Consider the following 22,696-nt stretch of genomic DNA (forward strand, 5'->3'; position numbering starts at 1 on the left):
TTAATGTGGCACATTTTATAAACGTATTATAAAATGTGCCACAAAGTATCTGCGGAAAACATTCAAGAAAGTGACTTTGTCATTATGTTGTGTTCTTCGTGTGGTAAGAAAATTCAAAATATTTTCTTCCGTTATACGCCAAACAAAATCCGTACCAGGAAAACATTATATATGTGGATAAAATACAACCATTTTTTTAAACTTGGTTTAAATTTATTTTTGAAGAATACGCACTTAATATCCACGCCACTTTTGCGTGTTTGTTATATATCCTTACTTTTATTTTAAAATGAGGAGGGGGTGATCATTTCAAGCCTGTATAATGGTTTTAAAGGCGTTGCATCCCCTGCATCGAATCCCTTTGTTTCATACCCTTTCACATTGTATTACTCCATTACACTTTTCACTGCATTCATGAATTATTCTGCGGAAAAATTGCACAACAGTTGCTATTGTTTTCAATGAATTTAAATAAAATTTTCAGGTTGCATACATACAAAGCCAACATACATAATAAATTAAGCTAGAGTTTTTAAAAAATGTTAAATTTTATTTGTTTTGTCTATAATCTAATAGATATATCAGTTCAAATAACATTTTGTGTTTATTAATATAAATACGACTTTTTTTGAGAACTAAAAACGTTTTCATAATCAGATGAAAATACAAACTTTTATTGAAAATACAATTTTGTATTATTTTTTTACCTTTCAATGAGAATATCTGTACTTTCTTGAATGTTTTTCACAGATACTTTGTTGCGCATTTTTTTAATTTCATAAAATGAAACAATTTTGTTTTAAACCACTTTTTTATTAGTACATTTTTTCTATCTATACTTCTTAAAACATATTGTATTCACATCTGCAGTTCTTAAAACATATTTTATTTACATCGTTAAACTCAAAAAATGGTATTTTACAACTGTTTTATTTTTATATTCAAATCATCTTGTTTTTCGGCAAAGTTGATGCCAAATCTACAAATAAAATATTTTGTTTGACATACCCGTCATCTGTCTTTCATGCTCAAATCTCATGTGACCCTTTATAGGTAATCGATGGAAATAATAAACAGGACAAAAGTATTAGTTGAAACATCGTCCCTTAAGTGTCAATATCAATTTTCTCGCGCGAATAAACTCGTCATCTTGAAAGGGGATAATATCTGAGGCATCCAATACATGTGTATCTACTTGTGCCTGCTAAGAATGTCAGCTTTGTGTGAGTAAGTCCCGGAGGATTATGATTAAATCTCGTGTAAAGGACACGTGACTAGTCTAGACGTAGCATTGTTTAATGTTCTTGAGATAAACTTTATCCTTGTGGGAATTTGTAATTCGTAATATACGCTAATGAAAAATATAAACACATATCGCTCACTCCTTTCAAGAACGTCATAAATAAAAAAACTGAATTTTTCAGGAGAACGTTTTTATGTTTAAATATATAATACAATGTATTCAAAATAAATATCAAGCCACTTATTAAACTTTTTACTGTGCACCAGATCTTTTAAGGTAGAACCTGAAGATTTTTTCTCAATTTGAAAAATATTTTGTTTATTTAAAAAAATAATTAAACAATAGGTACCTTTTCTTCAAAGTGCAAAAACAACATATTTTGCCCTGTAGTGGGTAAACAATAAGCTAAAAATATGCCTCTTTTGCTGGGATATAGTACATTTTCTGAGCATTCCGAAAACATGCACAACTGAAAATTTACGATTTTTGATTTATGACGTTCTTCAAAGGAGTGAGCGATATGTATAAATATTTGGCTTTTATTTTCTAACTGATTTTTTTAATTTTAACGTCATACTTTTCGTTACTCATTTTATGTAATATTTTGGCAATTATTGTCTAGCTCGAACACTTTTAACTGATGACATTATGAGGGAAATTTTATTCTGAAATCGGTAATCGTTATGTACAGGTTTTAAATGGTATTATACTGGTAAGTGATAGAAAAATGATGAGGGCATTGTCATATTACTATACCACAAAAATTATGAAATATGTTATTTAATAAATTGATTCGGCAGTAACTGTGTGGTAATATCTATCAATTTAAATTTCACATCGTTATACCATGTTTCCGCATTATTCTACGTTGTTTGAAAGTGATGCGGAATGCGTCGAAACACGTATCACAATAGGTTTTAAGAAATAGTGGCATGTACCTAGTGAAATTTTAATGAAAAACGAAATATGTATACTAATTCTCTGTTTTTTTTGTCTTTCACAGCTGGTGGGTGGAGAGTTTGACATGGAGTTGAACTTCGTAATCCAAGATGCTCAAAATATACAACATATGCTGGAGCTCCTGGACCACTGTCCTCCCAATTTACAGGTAAGCTTTTATTTGATTTTTTTGAGTGAGTGTTAAAAATCAAAAATTATGATGATATTTAATTAACCTTAAGTAAACTGAACATGAATAATCGAATCAAATGATAATGTTTTTAAATCAAATTCGTTACATAGAACAGTTTTCAGATTCGATCATTTTAATCTATAACGCCGAGCGTCGCATTAATGTATTTACGTTTTTGTAACACGTTATATTTTTGGTATTTTGAAATTAAATACTTAAGCTGGAAATAACTACATATGAAACCGAGCGAGTGTTTTTGCCTAGAATTTTCACTCATGAATTACGTGAAATTATAGTAACTTTAAACTAAATCCACTCACGAGTAGGCATAGGCTATGAAACTTAAAAAGTTGAAGCCTGAGTAGGGTCATGATAAGTGGTGTGCATAAGCCGTAGTTAGATTTCAGAGTCACTTTGACGTTAGGTAATTTAAAAAAAATTATCTGAGAAAAATAACGTTTACAATCTCAATTATGTTGCCGAAAATGTATTATAATATACATAAAAATCACACTCGTATTCAATATTAAATTTGCTGGTTTTATTCGTTATATTTTTTTAATTATATTACTTCACTCCTTATACTCTATTTTTTCATTTAATCTGAAATGGATTCAGTGCAATTATTGTGTATGTTCTGTTTATTTCAAGAAAATGAAAATGTTTTACACCGAGAAAAAATAACGTTTACTATCCCAATCGGTTAACCTAAAAAGTATTACAACAGTTACTTAAAAATCACACATCTACAGTATTCAATATCAAGTTAGCTTATTTGATTAGTTTTTGCTGAAAATTAACATTATTTTACTTTAAATACTCTATTTTATCATTGAATCTTTTATGGATTAAATACAAGTATTGTGTTATTAAAAGATTTGACGTTTAATTGTTAGAACTCCATTTTAATATATCGTTGTCATACAGGACAAAGTGACCAACTGGCAAAACGTAAAATAAGGAGGGCCAATCAAGTCACTTTTGCTTCGCAAGAAAATAAACATCAATGCAGTTAGTCATTTCTAACAAGCCAATATATTATACTTTTAAGTTTAAAATCCTTTAGGATTTTTTCAGGGCAATATAAAGCTAGTAAGATATCAAATAGTCAATGATCACGTTTTAGTAAAAAATGCACTTGGTCACTTTCTCCTGTATGACTACGATATGTATTAATTTTTAAATCAAACATAGAGTCTATGCTAAGTTGTATTTTATTAAAATAACACATAAAAAATATTGTGACAATTGTTTCGCCGAATTATGGCATTTTCAAACGAATATTGTTGACAATTGTCACAAAATAAATTTTTATGTGTTTCTTAATAAAATACAACTTAGTAGACTCAAAAAATCTGTGTTTGATTTAAAAATTAATACATAAAGTATTGTGTTTCTTCTTTTTGTGTTGAGTAAATAAATAAATAATATATATTTTTTAGAGAAACGAAAATGAGGTTTTCAGCCTCTCCACGTTTCTCTAATTTAATTAAAGCATAGTAGTTCTCCTTTGGATAAATAGATTGGAACGGTTAGAAGTAAGTTATTTAAACCGCGCTTCGAAAACAGGAAAACAAAACAATTCATTACACAAAGCTGCTGTAAGCCTCCTTACCAATAATAGTGGAGTTTAAAAGAGATTTCTAAATATTAATCCGGATCTATTGAAATGTCCCATGGACCTTAAATTAATTAATTTAAGTCTCTTATGTATATGTTCAATTCGAAACCCAATCTAATTACACAGACAGTTGGAAATGTTTTATTTTATTCTTTTGACAAGATTGTCTAGATAAGCCCGAGTTGGATTTTTAATGAGAAAACGAATTCTTAAGCATTTAATTTTTTCAATGATCAAACTTTATTTTTTGATAACTCAACGTTGAAAAATTCTTCTAAGTAAAAATGCTTCTTTCATCTCACCAATAAATGTCTCGAGTGAAATTCTTGAGATTCAAGCACAATGTTTAAAAATTTGATCATATATTTAGAAGTTTCGAGAATTTGAGTAGAGTGGTTGTCAATCATGGGTAGAATTGGTGAATGCTACACGTGTGTAAAATGATCACTTAAACCAGCTTATGACGATTGTAAGCCCCATAAATCCCCAAACTTTCATATTCTTTTTCATCTCTTCCAGTCCAGGGTGATATTAAATAAATATTAGACTGAAAAATCACTAATATTTATCTTGACCCTCTTGGGAATCGCAACCGGAACCTCTAGCACGGTAGCCCAGCGCACTAACCACTGCACTATGGAGGGGGACAGATTTTAATATATTTTTGATATTTATGCATTTTTTCTACTTTGAAGCATTGCAAACTACTTAAATTAAAGGTGTAAACATCACACGGAAAAAATATATTAAAGTTTGATCAACTATGACGGTCCTAAGCCCCGTAAATGTCCAGACTTCCATATTCTTCTTCATCTATGATGATAATTAGTCGAATTACATACGGATGGTATCAGGGTAACAGAAGTATAAAGCGTCATGCGTCATGCTCATAGAGAAAACTCCCAGCAGTGCTCACATCGATTCTGCAAACGTCTCTCCGAATGTCCCATTCGGCGTTGGCTCCTTTGTAATCTCCTTCGCATAGCATAATGTGTTTCCAACAAAATGGCCGGGCTCCGTTATACTTCACGAGTCACAAAGGCCCATAATGCCGGGCCCTAATTAATACCTGGCGACATTAATGTAATTTACACTGTGGGGAAGCCCAAACAATGCGCCGCAAATGGCCGGGAAGCGGCATGTGTCGACCTCTTTGTTCGGCCGAACCGTGAAATCGGAATTGATAGAAATGGAAGCTAGAGTCCGATCGCAGGACTGCTGTCAATAATGCTACCATTGAAAAGAGATACGGAGTTCTAGTAATGTCGACCCCGATTGATATTATCATTGACATACGGATTCGGCACATAAGTCCAATAACGAGATTGCCAAGCGAAATTATCGTACAGCAAATGTTGGTTTTGAGCTAATCTGCGGTTTTGGTCGCCAGATGTGTGTGTGTTGCACAAAAAAGTTTTCAAGTAAGATTAAGACTCCTTTGATTTTTACGGTACCATCTCTAATGTCAACTTAATACATACATAGTTTAAAATTAAGACAACCTCGTGATGATGATCCTTAATGAAAAATAAACGTTTTTAGTACTTTAATCGTTCAAACGCGTCTAAAATAACACTTTTATTTTATTTTATACAATTCGCCCACTACTTTCAAGAACGTCATAATTCAAAAATTGACAATTTTCAGTTGTGCATATTTTCAGAATACCCAGAAAATGTACTATATCATAATGTACTATGGCATATTTTTAACTTAATATTTACCCGCAACAGGGCAGAAAATGTTGTTTTTGCATTTTGAAGAAAAGGTATTGTTTACTTATTTTTTAAAATAAACTAAATATTTTTTAAATGGAGAAAAAACCTTCACGTTTTACCTTAAAAGTTTTGTTGCACAGTAAAAAGTTCAATAAGTGGCTTGATATTAACGTTCTCCTGAAAAATCAAGTATTTTGATTTATGACGTTCTTGAAAGGAGTGAGCGAATTATCGAAAAGAGTTCCTACTTATATTCTTAGGGATTTTAAAATGAATCTCAAAATCATTTTTAACTGAAATATGTGTCATTAATTGCAATATCATAATTAGTGCATAACATCAAACAAATCATACCTATTTTGGTCAAAAGAACTTTGATTATTATGCAATAAAGTTTTAAAACCAGTTTTTATCATCCTGAATGTCATTTTATAACGAAAATAAAAACAAAAGAGATAAATAGATGGATAATTGAGGTGGATGAATCTTAAATAGATGTTATCATTCGGCCACATCTTATTTGATGGCATGTTTAATAATTTAATAATGAAAATGTTTTACTTATAAATATATTTGAAGCTTTTGCTGTTTATCAATCTATTTTTTCCTTAGATTCACTCACTCGTGTAATATCGGATATTAATCCGTGTTTTTCATGCGAAACCAGTATTCGCAACCGTTTTTTTCTGCGCTTTTATAAAGATAACAGTAATCCTTGCCGGAAAACATTTTCCATTAAAGTAAAATATAAATCTAATCTACCAGGATATCAGGAATGATGCGTCGGTCCACGGACCTTTGTCCAAGCGGACAATGTTTGCGCGGTGGAACGGGCGCCCTATATCATGGCTTAATATCGCCGGACAGAATATTTTCGAACGGAAAAAATGTCGCACAAAGGCCGATCGTACCAGGAGAGCAAAAAACCACAGGGGATGAATCTTGTGATGTTCAATTTATGTTTCGTTTGTGATCGATCGCTAATAGAAGATATCTATATGTGAAGGTTCTATCTTAAGAATGTCTTTATGACGTTTTGTACAACCTTATTTTATATTTATAGATTTGGCGTTTAATTTGTAGAATACCGTATCAGTTTATATTATTAAATATTAAAATCAAACCTTGTTATGACATTCGTTTGAAAATGCGCTATAAAAATAATGAAATAATTGTAACAATTTAAATTTTTACATGTTTTTTTTTTCATTATTAAATGCAATTGAGTAAGACTCTAAAAATCACTTCTTGATTTTAATATTTAATTTTAAATTTCAAACTGATATTTAAAGTATTAAGAACAATTTATTTAAAGTATTAGCAATGGTTTCTTTTTACAATTAAGCTTTTTTTAAAAATGACTTTACATGAGAATTGAAATGCGAGGTATCGGCAGTATTTATGGTATATCGAAAGATGTATGAATCATTTCATATACATACGAGTTCTAAAAATTTGAGTAGCGTGGTTGTCATCATGGGTAGAATGATGAATGTTACACGTGTAAAAATTGATCTTTCAAACCAGACATGACAGTCGTAAGCCCTGTAAATACCCAGACTTCAAAATATTTTATGAAATGTCGAAATATCAATGAAAATATGTTTTCAATTTATTTTGGATATTAAAATCTTTGGATCTAAATATAAACTGAAGTTTACATTTAAACCTGAAGATGGAAGCATAGCTTCCGAAACTAGTCGTTTTAATAAAAATATAACTCAAGTGGTAAAAAACTAGTTTTTTTCTTTTATAATTTCCAATGTTTTAATTTCTTAAAGCTATAATTTTATAATACTTATCTTTCGTATTTTTCGTAAAGTGATTGAAACAAACACAAAAATTTAATCTGTTATCGAATATATTGAAATAAATTGAAAAACTATTTCCGAACGGGGGTGGGAATGTTTCTTGTCCCGATGTATATTGGCCAAATAAGAAATATGCGACAAACGCTTCCCGGGTGAAAACAATTTTATTTACTTGCGGCTTCTGGTAATGGCAAAGCGCTCCACTGGGATGGGCCGGGGAGGGCCACTTCCCGAGTTGTCGGCAGCAGTCGGAAGGAGGTCGGCGCCAACATTCCTCCAGGCCTGTGGGGAATGTGACCAGAACGGAAATATGAGGAATCCCAAACTTGGAGGGTGTTCCCAATACTACCCCTGATACTAATGGATGAAAGTAAATATCGAGATGAACCAGCGCAGCGGGCACGCGAAAAGGGATGAGTTTTGAGTCATGAAAATGTACTTTTTTGTGATTCAATAGGGCAAGATATGTAATACAAGGATTGCCTCTTTTGTTAAAGTTTTTTAAATATGTTAAAAATTTTTTTTTCGATTTTCAAAGAGAACTATTTGTGTTTTTACTATTTACACAAATATTTCAATTTCGTACGTAATAAAATAAGAAATATGTGTGTTTTTATTGATAACGAAAATATTTCATACTATTTTTAATACAAATAATGTATATTTAATATAAAAAAAATATATATAAATATGTATACATATATATATATATATATATATATATATATATATATATATATATATATATATATATATATATATATATATATATATATATATATATATATATATATATATATATATATATATATATATATATATATATATATATATATATATATATATATATATATATATATATATATATATATATATATATATATATATATATATATATATATATATATATATATATATATATATATATATATATATATATATATATATATATATATATATATATATATATATATATATATATATATATATATATATATATATATATATATATATATATATATATATATATATATATGTATTTGTCGTTTCGGCAAATATATATTCTCGGCATGAAATTGTAAAAGAAAAACACTTGTTTATTATCACTTGAGTTAATACTATTATAACGACTATTTTCGGAAGCTATGCTTCCATCTTCAGGTCTAAATATAAACTGAGATTATATTTAGACCTGAAGATTGCATTTCCCATGCCTCGGCATGGGAAAACTCAATAATGGCACATTACGATACTCTCTAATTTGTATGTATATGATGATAATAAATAAAAATAAATTAAAATGTAATTATTATTATAATACACTACTTAATTCACTCAATTGAAATGCATTTTTTTAGAAAAAAATCTGTTAAATCTTCGTTTAATCCCTACTTTGTTAAAAAACGCGATAGTCATTTTCTCTATATTTGTTCAATTTGGCATCATTTTTTTAAAAACAAATTACTGGGCTATTCTGAAAAACACCATCTTATAGTCTAATCATATTTTGTCAATATTCAATTTTTTTTTAAAGCAGCTCTTCTTCAAATCTTTTCCGCCTCCGTAGTGTAATGTTCAGCACGCTCGGCTACCGTTCTGAAGGTCCCGGGTTCGATTACCAGGGTGGGTCAAATAAATATAAGTGATTTTTTCACTGTAATAGTTATTCAATATTACCCTGGATTGGTACTTTATGCGGAGCGTTGATCACCTTTCCTTCATGTGTAAACGATGAAGATAACACTGCGTTTATATGACGCAGTGCCCTATGCACCATTGGGGTGCGGATAAGGGTTTTACTTACTTCTTCAAATCGATGTGTTAAAATTTATATTAGAAAAAAGTCAAAATTATTATGTGGATATTTGTGTGTGATAGCACCGTGTCTTAGGAGTCCCCGTAATAGTTTGGTTTACCCTATAAAATCATAAATCATATCAAATCTTTTTTATGGCTACGAGTAAGTTTTTCGCAGATTTTTTCTAGCATCTACTAGTTCCTTCGTATACCGATGTTAGCCGAAAATAAAAATGCCATCGTTATGACTGCTCATACTATTTTAAGATGGAATACCTGTCACATTCCACTAACAAATAAATCTCTTACAATTGCGTCTCGTGTCGGTTCTAAGCGGATTCCATAAAAATGACTCTACTCCTATAGTTGCTGGGTCCCTGGTACCCTTCCACGCTCCGGTTTCAGTATTAAGTCTGACAGATTTGTGTCCTTCCGATACTATCCGAGCTGTCTCATTTTCTTTTTTCTCCCTTTTTCTCCCTCTTACAGTATCCAGTATTCCTTATGAATCCCTGATACATACATAAATGTATGGGAAGTTTTCCACCCCTACATATGTGCGGACATTGCTTCATTCTTTTGTTAGGGTGACTGATTACGATTGTAATGAATTTAATATGCCGATTGTATTGTTCTTACTTCATGATGCTAGGATATAAATGTTATATCACACGCAATACTATTTTGTGACCAGTGATACATTATCGTGTAGAAAGCTGCTATGGACATATGAAAAAATGTATTTTTGATGTTGTTTTTTCTTTAGGAGAGAGAAATAAACATTTTCTAACCTCTTTCCATACCCACTGGTCCACAAGGATACGTAACCAATTGGTGCAGCATCATCTTGATTGCCATATAAAGACGAAGTGATCATCATATACGAGTATATACTAAAAAAATATTCGATTATAAGAGTCGAATATGCGTTTATTTGATTGGATCTCGAGATGAAAAAAATTCAAGGGAAATTAAAAAAAATGGAAAGGCGCTCGAGATTGCATGACTGTACTCATAAAATCTTTTGTTGATTGAACATTGTTAATGTTTTCAATATTTTTAAATAATTCAATATTCAATCGAGAAGTCGAATGTCATCGGACCATCTCTTTGGGGTCTTCCGACGCCTCTTTCCTTCTCCCAAGGTTTATTTCAAATTTTGGGGTCCATTTTGTGAGGTCCTGTCTTGCAATATGTCCTGCCCATTTGAGTCTTGCCACGCGATCCATGATATCCTCTTTTTTCGTTCTGTTCCTGGTATCTTCATTTTTTTTATTTCATCTATTAGGCTTAAACCAAGCATGGATCTTTCCATGGATCGCTGTGCGTACTCGGGTTTGCTGTATTATTCGTCAAAATTCCAAAAAATAACTTTGGTAATTTTACTTTGAAAAAGTCTGTACATTTTTTTGCATGTAGTACAAATATTGTTTCGAAATACACGATTTGTGCCAAAAAGTTTTGTACTCGTTATTGTTATCCGCGTACACTTTTCCTATAGTTTCGCACTTCGCATGTGCTTTTTATGGTGGAAATTCAGGCGACACTATAAATAACACCCTCATTGTTTGCACGTTCCAGCCAAAAGTTACCAACTCCTAGCGCGTTAGCTGTTTTTAATTTTTATTTGTTTGCCGAATTTCCGCAGAAGCACAATGAACGCGAAAATATTTTTTGTTTCATTTCACAAATTATGAAATATATCTTAATAACCGTTTGATTACTTCCACAGGGAATGTGGAAGCATCATGTTCAAAACATTAAATATTTCTTTTACATATAAACATAGATACTTGAAAGTACCGTAATGGTTTGTTAGCTAGATTTTTTAAAAGTTATATATTTAGTTCATATATTTGTCATAAAAACAATATATTTGAAATGCTTAGATACTGATATGGGTATATATGTATTATGGTTAATACTATGGTATCATTAAGCTTACTACATTAATGATACTTATATTATCAATAAGCTTAAATTTCACTTATATTTTTGATACTAACATGTTATACGTCTGTTAATATTTTTTACTGAATTAAAAAATACACAGGATATATTATATGTAAATTTTATCAACAACTAAAAATCCTTACGCCTCAACAACAGGCAAGAACAGTCAAATAGGACGTTTTTATTTTTAATTATTCTTTGAAACCAATATTTCTGTAAAATTGGACAAAATATTTCCTACATTTATTTACTAGCCCTGTTCTTGTCTGTGTGGCAGTCTTCATTCCTTTCTTCCGTAAATTTACGTTTACATTTTCTCATATTATTTTTTGACATATCATCAAAGATGAAGAAGAATATGGAAGTCTGGGCATTTACGGGGCTGACGACCGTCATAGGCTGGTTTAAGTGATCACTTTACACACGTGTAACATTCACCAATTCTACCCATTATTGACAACCACACTACTCAAATTCTTGGAAGTTCTATATATATGAACCAATTTAGAAACCTTGTTCTTGAATCACTAGAACTTCACTAGAGACATCTATTGGTGAGATGTAAAGAAGCTTTTTATTAAGCAGAAACTCTTATATTATTATGTGAGATCCGAATCCTGGATTATAATCACACAAATGAGAAACGCCAGAAAATACCATTTTCATTTTTATTATTAAGCTTATAATTTGACCAGATAATTTATTTACAACATTTTGAGTGTGTCCAAATACTTGTTTACAAAATCTGGATTATCTCCAATTACAGGAGTTATTTTCATATTATTTTTTTGACATCTCATCAAAGATGAAGAAGAATATGGAAGTCTGGGCATTTACGGGGCTTACTTTTTCTCTTTTATTTGTTTAAAAACATCCCCTTTTCAGTCCACCCCACTCTCCCATTCAGCGGTGTTCTTTATTGAGTCTTCGCATCTCATCAAACGGTCCGCTATCTTTCTTCGATCGACTTTATTATGCAAAAATAGGTCATTTCGAAATAGGGGATATGAATTTGAATATTATGCAGTAAGTATTTTGTTTCCGGGCGGGTCGTAACGCCGCAGTGCGGTGCTATTTGGCCAGCCCCGATGAATTTATTAATGTGGTTGCAAGGTGAATCCCCATTCGGGATTCGGGCTTGTTTACCCCAGAGACTCGAGAGTAAAGCGCTCTTTAAATGGATTTGCGAAAATGCAACCTAAATCGTTTGTGGAGGTGCTCACCAAAAAGTAACGTTTCCAATATTGCACAAAAATCATGTAAATGCAAATCTATTATGTTTATTCTATCAAAATCGTTATTAAAGTTGCGACAGATCGCGACCAATCCTGTGTTAAACCAATATGAAATCACAACATTTTGAGTGTGTCCAAATACTTGTTCACAAAATCTGGATTATCTCCAATTACAGGAGTTATTTTCATATTATTTTTTGACATCTCATCAAAGATGAAGAAGAATATATTATTCTTCATCTTCGATGAGATGTCAAAAAATAATATGAAAATAACTCCTGTAATTGGAGATAATCCAGATTTTGTGAACAAGTATTTGGACACACTCGAAATGTTGTAAATAAATTATCTGGTCAAATTATAAGCCTAATAATAAAAATGAAAATGGTATTTTCTGGCGTTTCTCATGTGTGTGATTATAATCCAGGATTCGGATCTCACATACTAATATAAGAGTTTCTGCTTAATAAAAAAGCTTCTTTACATCTCACCAACAGATGTCTCTATTAAAGTTCTAGTGATTCATGAACAAGGTTTCTAAATTAGTTCATATATATAGAACTTCCAAGAATTTGAGTAGTGTGGTTGTCAATAATGGGTAGAATTGGTGAATGTTACACGTGTGTAAAGTGATCACTTAAACCAGCCTATGACGGTCGTAAGCCCCGTAAATGCCCAGACTTCCATATTCTTCTTCATCTTTGATGAGATGTCAAAAAACAATATGAAATCATTTCATCGCACCAAAACGTAACAATTTTACAAGCTAGAATTCCTGATAACTTAAAATCCTGATTACTTAAAATGAGTGTTTCATAATGAATATCCTAAGAAGACGAAACGCGGCACGTATTAACATATACATAAATAAATGTAGAATTCAATCCAACGAACCTTGTTTTATTTTGGATATATTACCCAACAATTCAATATGGAATTCTACCAACTGTCTGCAGTTACAATAAATACTTAAAATCATTTATAATGGAAATGTAACGTTTTGGGGAGGACTTCCACATTTGTTAGTTCAACTACCATCACTGTCCGCCTCCGTGGTGTTATGGCTAGCATTTTTAGCTACCGTGCTGGAGGTTCCGGGTTAGATTCCCAGGGGGGGGTGATGATAAATATTAGTGATTGTGACACTCTAATATTTGTTTTATTTCACCCTGGAGCCGATGAGTGATCACCTTGCCTTCATATAAGTGACGATCAAGATAACACTGCGTTAATACGACGCAGTGCCCTGTGCACCATTGGGTGTGGATGGGTACAAAGTCGAGAACAGACACAGATCTGTCATAGAATCTGCTCTCTTGACTTGCATTCAGCGAGCGATGTGTTCTTGTATTTTCTATCTCCATGCAGCTTAAGGAAGTGTCACCTAGTTTTTTTCCGATGCAAGACTAGAATCGCTCAACTTAACAATCCCATCACCTTCCGTTATAAATGTGAATCCATATTTATTTATTTATTTATTGAACGGCTAATGCCTTTAACATAATACATATATACAATATCTAATATAAAAATACACTAATGAATACACTAATAGAGAAACAAAAAGTCTAAAATAAAAAATAATAATAAAATAAAAAATAGTAAGCACTGGTTAATACACGTCTCCTTCACACACTATCAGCGAGCAGCGAAAGAGGGAGTGAAACACAATGTTTAAATTTATCCATCATAACATGGAGAAGAAATGCTGAGAAAGTACAGACTTCAAGGTGGATAACAATATATTAAATAAATCTATACTTTCAAAAGCATTGGCTAACATGTGAAGCCGCGGAATCGGAGAGAACATGGCATAGTTTGCATTATGTAAAAATACTGCGAATAAAGATTTTTGCCTAGCACCTCTTCGACGCCCGCTAAGCTTTATTTGTTTTAGGGGATCAGGGTTGTCCAAAAAACTGTTAAGAATTTTATATAACAGGACCAAATCAGTAATTACCTTATTTAATTAAGTATTTTGAGATGTCAAACAATAATATAAAAAATAACTCCTAATTGAGAAAATCTAGATTTGTGAAGTTTTTGAACACACTCAAAACGTTTTTTAAATATTTCGTTAAAAATATAATGCAAAATTGTAGAGCGGTAGTTAATGCGAAAAGTAATTTCAATTTGCTGTAGTAACCTATACTATTATTACTTTATTTTAATGAATATTTGAAGGAGAAAGCTAGTAACGCCCGGAATATACGTGTAGAGTTCCGTCCTGATAATTACCCTTCTATCACTAAGATTTATTAATTTTAGCTGCTTCATTGTGCAATTATAATCTAACTCAACAATATTGTACATATTCTTCCGACCACTTTCTTTATTTGATAGACATAGTATGAAGCGATTAAAATATTAAGAATGGTCTCACATAACGTTGGTACTATCACGACATTTATAATTCGACTATAGGGTGGCAGTGTTGCCAGGAAATTATATAAGGAACTCTTCATCGACTCAGGTTTATTTTTTAATCAAAGTGATATCATTATTCGACCCCTTTTGATGGCAATTATTGTAATGGGAGAGTATGCTATAAAACCTTCTACGTACGTGGGACACAAGTGTGTATTCGCTTATTGACAGCCTCGTCAGGGCACTCAATGTACGTGGATCGTATAGCCGACCAATGGCGATACTTCAGCCCCCAAATTGAGTGCGCTATGTGTAAATTTGTGTAAATTCGATTTCAAACAACATCAAATATGTCAATAGGGATAACGCTTCTGTAATCACAAATAAACCCAAATTATCAATCCAGTTCTTTCAATGTCCATAATCCATATTTTTATCTGCAATAGAAATAATTTCTAATGAATCATTGTTTTATTGTATATTAAAAGCATTGTTAACTTTGTTTTATGGTAAAATGATACTCTCCTTATCATTCATCGTTCACTTTGTGTAATATAAGTATATATATTTTTTAAATTAAACAAGAAAATAATCGAAAGTTACGGTGATTTTCGAAACTAGTCGTATGTAATGAAATAAAACGCAATAAATGGTATTAGACTAGGGTTATTTTTTTTAAATAATCAACATGTCATTCCACAAAGTTAATGCTGAATCAATAATTAATATTTTTGTAGAACACCATTATATTACCATATAGATTAACCATTCCATCTTCAGGTCATCTGTAGACTTAAGTGAAATTCCTATGGTCTCCTATTTATATAAAATAAAAAAGATCTCTCAGATGAATGAGCGGCAAAACGATGTAACGATAGATGTTCTAATGGAAAGAATGCAAGACTAAGATAAGCATTATCGATCAAATTCATACATGTATTTTGAGATGCTTTCGGCATGTGAGCAGGAGTCATAATAATAGGCGGGTATGTATGAGGAGATGTATCAATATGGAAGCAGCAAAGATTGTTTGCAAATACAGATTGGTGTAGCATTCTTTTCTTTATGCCTATTCCTGGGAAAAAGCATCGTATGGGTTAGTTAGTCGTTCGCCTACATGGTGTAGTGGTTAGCGCGCTAGGCAATCATGCTGGAGGTCCCGGGTCCGATCCCCAAGATAATCAAAATAAATATTTGTGATATTTCAGTCTAATATTTATTATTTTAATCTTTAAGAATTTAGTACATAAACCCTGATAATGACAAGGTTCTTGTCGAAACCGGTTGGATAAAGTATACCAATAAAAATTGGTTAAAACAAAGTTGTTTTATTTTATATATATTTTTTTATATGTGCCACAAATTATCTGCGAAAAACATTAAAGAAATAATATTTATTTAATTTAATCCTGGACTGGTACCTGAAGGCTGATCACCTTTTTCATGTATTTAACGATCAACATAACATTTCTCCTATACGATGCAGTGCCCTATGCACCATTAAATGCGAATAAGGATTAGAAGCAGAAGTTTGTTAAAACATAAAAAAACCTTATTTACGTTTCTACATTCGAAATTTTCCTCCGTAACGTAAGGCCGATCCGCTCGCATTGTATGGAGAGACCTCCTAATCTAGACGGCCGACTGCGATACGGAATATTGTATTGACGGCGAAACAAGGAAATTCGATGCATACACAAGTTTATCACAAATAAACAGGAAGGAAAGTTTTCTCTCAAAACAGACTGGTCGGAACTTCACATCGGAAATGGATAGCTATACCCGAAGTTCTAACTTATTTGTTCAAAATGTAAAACAATGGTTTGATGAATACCGGTTGTTCGGTATTGGATCAACAGGAAACGCAGGTTTCCAAAACTTTGATCGTATTTATTTAATTCCTCATTATTGAAATTGTTATTTTATTTATTGTTTCGGCATTAACTTTGTGGTAAGACATGTTACAATAATTAAAGAAAACACTTCGTTTTTTACCACTTGAGTTTTATTATAGACTACATATTTCAGAAGCTAAACTTCCATCATTCAGGTCTGTATAGTAACTATACAGACCTGAATGATGGAAGTTTAGCTTCTGAAACATGTAGTCTATAATAAAACTCAAGTGGTAAAAAACGAAGTGTTTTCTTTAATTATTGAAATTGTTTATTCAATTTGTACGAACCTGTTTAAGTTAATCTGCTTGTAGATCGACTATCCAGATGTAGATCTATTCATCATATAGTACAAGATCTTCTAAATTATTTGATTTCCTCAAGATCTTCCCTAATTGACTTCTAAAAAGGACATACTAGTAACATATATTTGCAAATAAATAGATAGTTTTTCTACATATAACTTGGATGAATGTTCATATTGGAGTGAAAAAAATTATATTATATTAACATCAAAAAAGGTCCCACAAAGGCATTGCCTGTATGTTGTTATACATTAAATTTTTGGGGAAAGAATACAATAGATGCCAAAAATACAAATATATTAAAAGTGCTTACATTAACTTAAAATCTTTGATTTTAACACAAAACAAAAAATCTACATATAATCTAATGAAAAAGTTATTAAAATTATGTACTATATGAGTTATAAGTGGAAAAAAATAACTTAAATCTGTTTTTTTTTTAAATAATTAATTTCAGTGTATGTATTATAGTGGATGTATTCTTCATATAGTAGGAGATCTTTTTCGTAATCTTCTAACTAAATTCTACTGAGTTCTAAGAAGAACATACAAGTGACGAAGATCTGCGAATAAACCGTATGTGCCGTGTTATAAAGGAAATTACTCGACAGAGATTTTTGATGTCTGTTACAGTGTGGGTCATCAGCATTAAATACGTTACACATATTATTACTCATGTATGAACGAGTATGTATTTTTACGTGATATTTAACCATTAATAAACTTTTGTTTGTACGTGTACTAAAAAATAATATACCAAAGATCTTCGTCCAATGTAGATCACACTTATGGCAAACTCTCTTCTGTACCTTTATTTAGTTAAGCTTTCCACTGAAATGTACATATAATTTTACCCGTGATATTACGGTATTTTCTTCATTTCCCCCTCATTTTTGTCATTATATACATAACAGTTTCTCAGCCTTTGAAATACGATCAAAGATATCACAGTTAATACTTCCGCGTTCTCGGCTTAACGCAAAATACGAGTTATGAGTGTGTAACGTATTTGGAGATTCAACCCTCGGATGTGTTACGTTCATACAAAAATGTATATATATATATATATATATATATATATATATATATATATATATATATATATATATATATATATATATATATATATATATATATATATATAAATATATATACATGTACATATATATATATATATATATATATATATATATATATATATATATATATATATATATATATATAAACATACACATTTCATAAACATATATAATGTGTGTGGATTTTAAGTGTGGGAACATTAATATCCACCGCGATTTAAAAGTCCCTTGCTTAATTGATACATGCAACACTTAAATTGTATTTTATCAACGGAAAAAAAACACATATTCACAAAACCCAGAAAGAATACACATTGTTATGTGTTGTTTCGCCGTGAAAAAAAACAAATTTTCCATTTATTTTTATCTATTGATTAATTTTTTTGTTTCATCTTTTTATTTATTTATTTTATACATATATACATTTTTTACCATATGTTTTACGGCTCTTTAGGCATGGCCTGTGTTGAGCCGAAATACCTACATGTTAATTCAATTATTATTTTTTTACCATTAGATTATATACATTACACACAATAGATACAATAACAATTTACAGTAAAAAGGTTTTAAAATAAAATAATTAGACCTGGACTTTAATTTATAAATTTTCTACCTTGTCCTGGTTTTTTAATTGATACGTTAGTAAAATCGTGGTAATATCTATCCATTTGCAATTTTTATTTTAGTTGGTAAATACCACTATACCTAAAGTGGTATATACCAAGTAAAATATAAAAAAATAGTTTTCTTTAAATTTAAGAAAACAACCATCTCTTCCCTACAACTTGTCCCAAATGCACCCTCACAGGCGATATCGTGCATTTTAATTAAAATTGATTTTACTGTCACATTGTGGTATTATCTATCCATTTTCAATTTAAATTTTACTTGGTTTTTTTAAAGTATTTCTAGAGTATTTCTAAAGTGGTATTTACCAATTAAAATAAAAATTGGAAATGGATAGATATTACCATGATTTTTTCCATATCAATCAATGAAGCCAAAAATTTAATCAATAGATAAAATAAATGGAAAAAAAATTCTTCACGGCGAAACAAAACATAACAATGTGTATTCTTTCTGGGTTTTATGAATAATTGCTTAATATTTATTTTAACATAATTTTATTGTAACACAGATTCTATGAAAACACCAGGAAAAATAAAATCCATGTGTTTTTTTACTGTAAAAATTATTTAAAAAAAATATTATATAACTTGGCCCAATCGCACCCTGCCAGGCGATGGTGTGCTTTTAAATTACAGGAATATTTCGTGGACGACCGTTTTAGCCTTTGAGTGTTTGATTTCCGCGGGGCTGGAAAAACAAACGCGTAGGGATGACTTAGGAAAATTTAATTAAGGAAACTTGGAATACCTCGCGGCCTCGCTTAATTAATAGTCTGCCTGTGAAACTTTTACTGCCGAACTCTTGTGTGGTGATGGACCCCCAAAGTCTCGATACAAAGTAGAAAATTACTAAATAAACAAAGAACAGCGAATAAACACACATCATTTAATGATTAGTCAATGAGTAAATTTTATAAAATAAATTTTCTAAATTATTCATGACTTGACCTTTATTTGTCACAGAGTGTAAAAATTTAAGTGTATGAGAGTCAAATGAGTGGTTGGTTTCCATGATATGATTTGCAAAATCCGAAAAATAATTACTTGTTAGTCCACGGCGATGTTCTTTTAGTCTAATTTATAGACTTCTCGCTGTTTGGCTTACGTTTGCTCAGTTTTAATTTGTACCAGAAAATGAAAACATCTGTAAGATTTCGAAACTAGTCGTATGTATAAATAAAACTCATTATAGTGGTATATTCAAGTATTTAATTTTAATAAAATAAGGAAGATATGAATAGAAACAAAAATTTAACTTTGGTCGATTAAATGACGCGTGAATAAAGTTGCCATTTAAACCCGCCCACAACAAGTCGTTAGCCCTGTCGATGCCCTGACTTCTTTATCCTTCTTCATCTTTGTTGCGATATCAATAAAATATGTATTTAAACCTGACAACCAGATCTTTTATCTTACTGCAATCATCTCAAAATATTTCCTCTCGCTTTTCTTCGCTGTTTTCAATTGCTAGAATTCAGCTTTACATTCAGATAAAAATATCGTACAATATTTTACGATATTAAAATAACTTCAGACGAAACAAATTACTATCGTATTGAATTTGATGCTGAAAAATGTTGATTATTTTCCTTGTTTTATTAATTACTTCTCAATTATTCTTTGGTAGACCGTCTCGAATCACGACCCAGTCGAATAAAACAATAGGTTGTTGGTGTATTTTAGTTCAGGAATATTCGAATTTAATTTCAGGAAATTCATAATTAAAATTATTTTCCAGTGTTCTGTCGTTTATTTAAAATCCCCTAAGCTCCCGCCGGATTAAAATTTAATCCCGGTGATTGTATTCCATTCCTATAAATATGCTGTTCAACCCTCTCCGATTATTGTATTCCTGGTAGAATTTATTTAATTAACCCAGATATGCATCTGTTTTTCGTGAACCCCAGGTACATACATACGTACATATGCGTGCTAATGAATTTTGTATTTTTTTCTCATGCCGTCATATGTTTAAAAAAAGTTTCAATCAAGCACTCGCATGTACGCATGCACACACACACATATTTGTATATGTATGTGTATGTGTATATACATATATATATATATATATATATATATATATATATATATATATATATATATATATATATATATATATATATATATATATATATATATATATATATATATATATATATATATTTATATATATATATGTATATATATTTATATATATATATATATATATATATATATATATATATATATATATATATATATATATATATATATATATATATATATATATATATTTATATATATAAATATATATATATATATATATATATATATATATATATATATATATATATATATATATATATATATATATATATATATATATAGTGTTCGTAAAGATTCGTTTTTAGAGTGTTTGTGTTTTTTATATTTTTAATTTGTAAAGGGAGTCTGCTTAATTTTTTTATTCCTATGTATACTTAATTTCATTGGTACTGTTTTGTGCTGCATTTGGGTATTTTAAAATCAATTGATATGAATACAACAGAAAGTCTTCGTTTCCTACCAAAAATAAATCGCAAATCGGATTTCCGCACCCAATGGATTCCAGAAATCGAGCGTGCTGGATATTTTATGGGATCGTTTTCACTCAAATGATGTGTTAATTATTTTGTCGGGGTTGATGACATCTGCCCTTTGAAAGGCCCTGCCAGGTGACATGAATATAACATGAAAGGGATAAGGGCCCACTCGAAAGGTCGAACATGGGGCGTGATGTGGAGGAAAGGACTTTGGAGAAATGGCAATGTAATTTCCCAATATATATGCGAAAAATCCCAGCAAAATATGGTTCGATATTGGCATCACAATAAAGGAGGATCGGCGACAGAAGGAGATTGACGATTTCATGAAAATCAGAGAAATAATTTGTTTTTTTCAAACGTCTCTACAACGACTTCATTCAAGGAACAGAAAAATAAAATGAAAATGAATAAGTTGAATTCGTTCTTCCAGGCAAAGAAATGATTTCGTAGTTTCAAAATAAAAACGCTGGCATTTGACGCTTGTCGAACTTAACTGTCATTTGAAGTGTCAAAATAGTAGTTGAATGTTTGCCACTTACAATAATGCATCGTTCAACAAACGAACGACGAGTTGAAATAATTAAAACTTACTATAAAAGTGGTGATTTAAACGTAGCCACTTTTCGCGCATTATATGCACTGATTATGGTCGCCATAATCGACCAACTACTATATATATTTAAATATTTATATATATATATATATATATATATATATATATATATATATATATATATATATATATATATATATATATATATATATATATATATATATATATATTTATATATATATATATATTTATATATATATATATATATATATATATATATATATATATATATATATATATATATATATATATATATATATATATATATATATATATATATATATATATATATATATATATCGTCAGAACTTCGCGACGCGGATCTGACTTGGGAGGATGCAAGGGAGCTGGCAGCCGACAGAAAAGCCTGGAGACAGTTTGTGGACTCCATATGCTCCACCTAGGGAGCGGATATGGTTATTATTATTATTATTTATTATATATATATATATATATATATATATATATATATATATATATATATATATATATATATATATATATATATATATATATATATATATATATATATATATATATATATATATTTAATAATAAATAATTGATTAAATTCATAAATATGTGTTGAGGTGAATCGAATGAGTGAAGAAAGAATAGTTAAAGAAGTTTATAAGACAAATGTGATTAGTAATAGAAGCGAAAGAAGACTTGGCATGATCAAGCATCTCACATACTTGAATTGTGTTTATCAGGAGTTGACTACTCGGAGT

At 30.3% G+C, this 22,696-nt stretch overlaps 1 protein-coding gene across 11 annotated transcripts in view; it reads left to right on the forward strand.

The window, feature by feature from the left end:
- rg (A kinase anchor protein rugose) overlaps positions 1-22,696 on the forward strand; it is a 620,520-nt gene that overhangs the window by 139,188 nt on the left and 458,636 nt on the right. For all 11 annotated transcript variants that reach the window (XM_088271658.1, XM_088271653.1, XM_088271655.1 and 8 more), the window contains exon 2: positions 2,247-2,351. In XM_088271658.1, coding sequence (XP_088127784.1) covers positions 2,247-2,351 — 105 coding nt within the window. The remainder of the gene's footprint in view (positions 1-2,246; positions 2,352-22,696) is intronic.

Source organism: Brachycentrus maculatus, unplaced genomic scaffold, assembly GCF_059751285.1.
Source record: "Brachycentrus maculatus isolate JH-2025_06_01 unplaced genomic scaffold, ASM5975128v1 h1tg000454l, whole genome shotgun sequence".
Taxonomy (NCBI): Eukaryota; Metazoa; Arthropoda; class Insecta; order Trichoptera; family Brachycentridae; genus Brachycentrus; species Brachycentrus maculatus.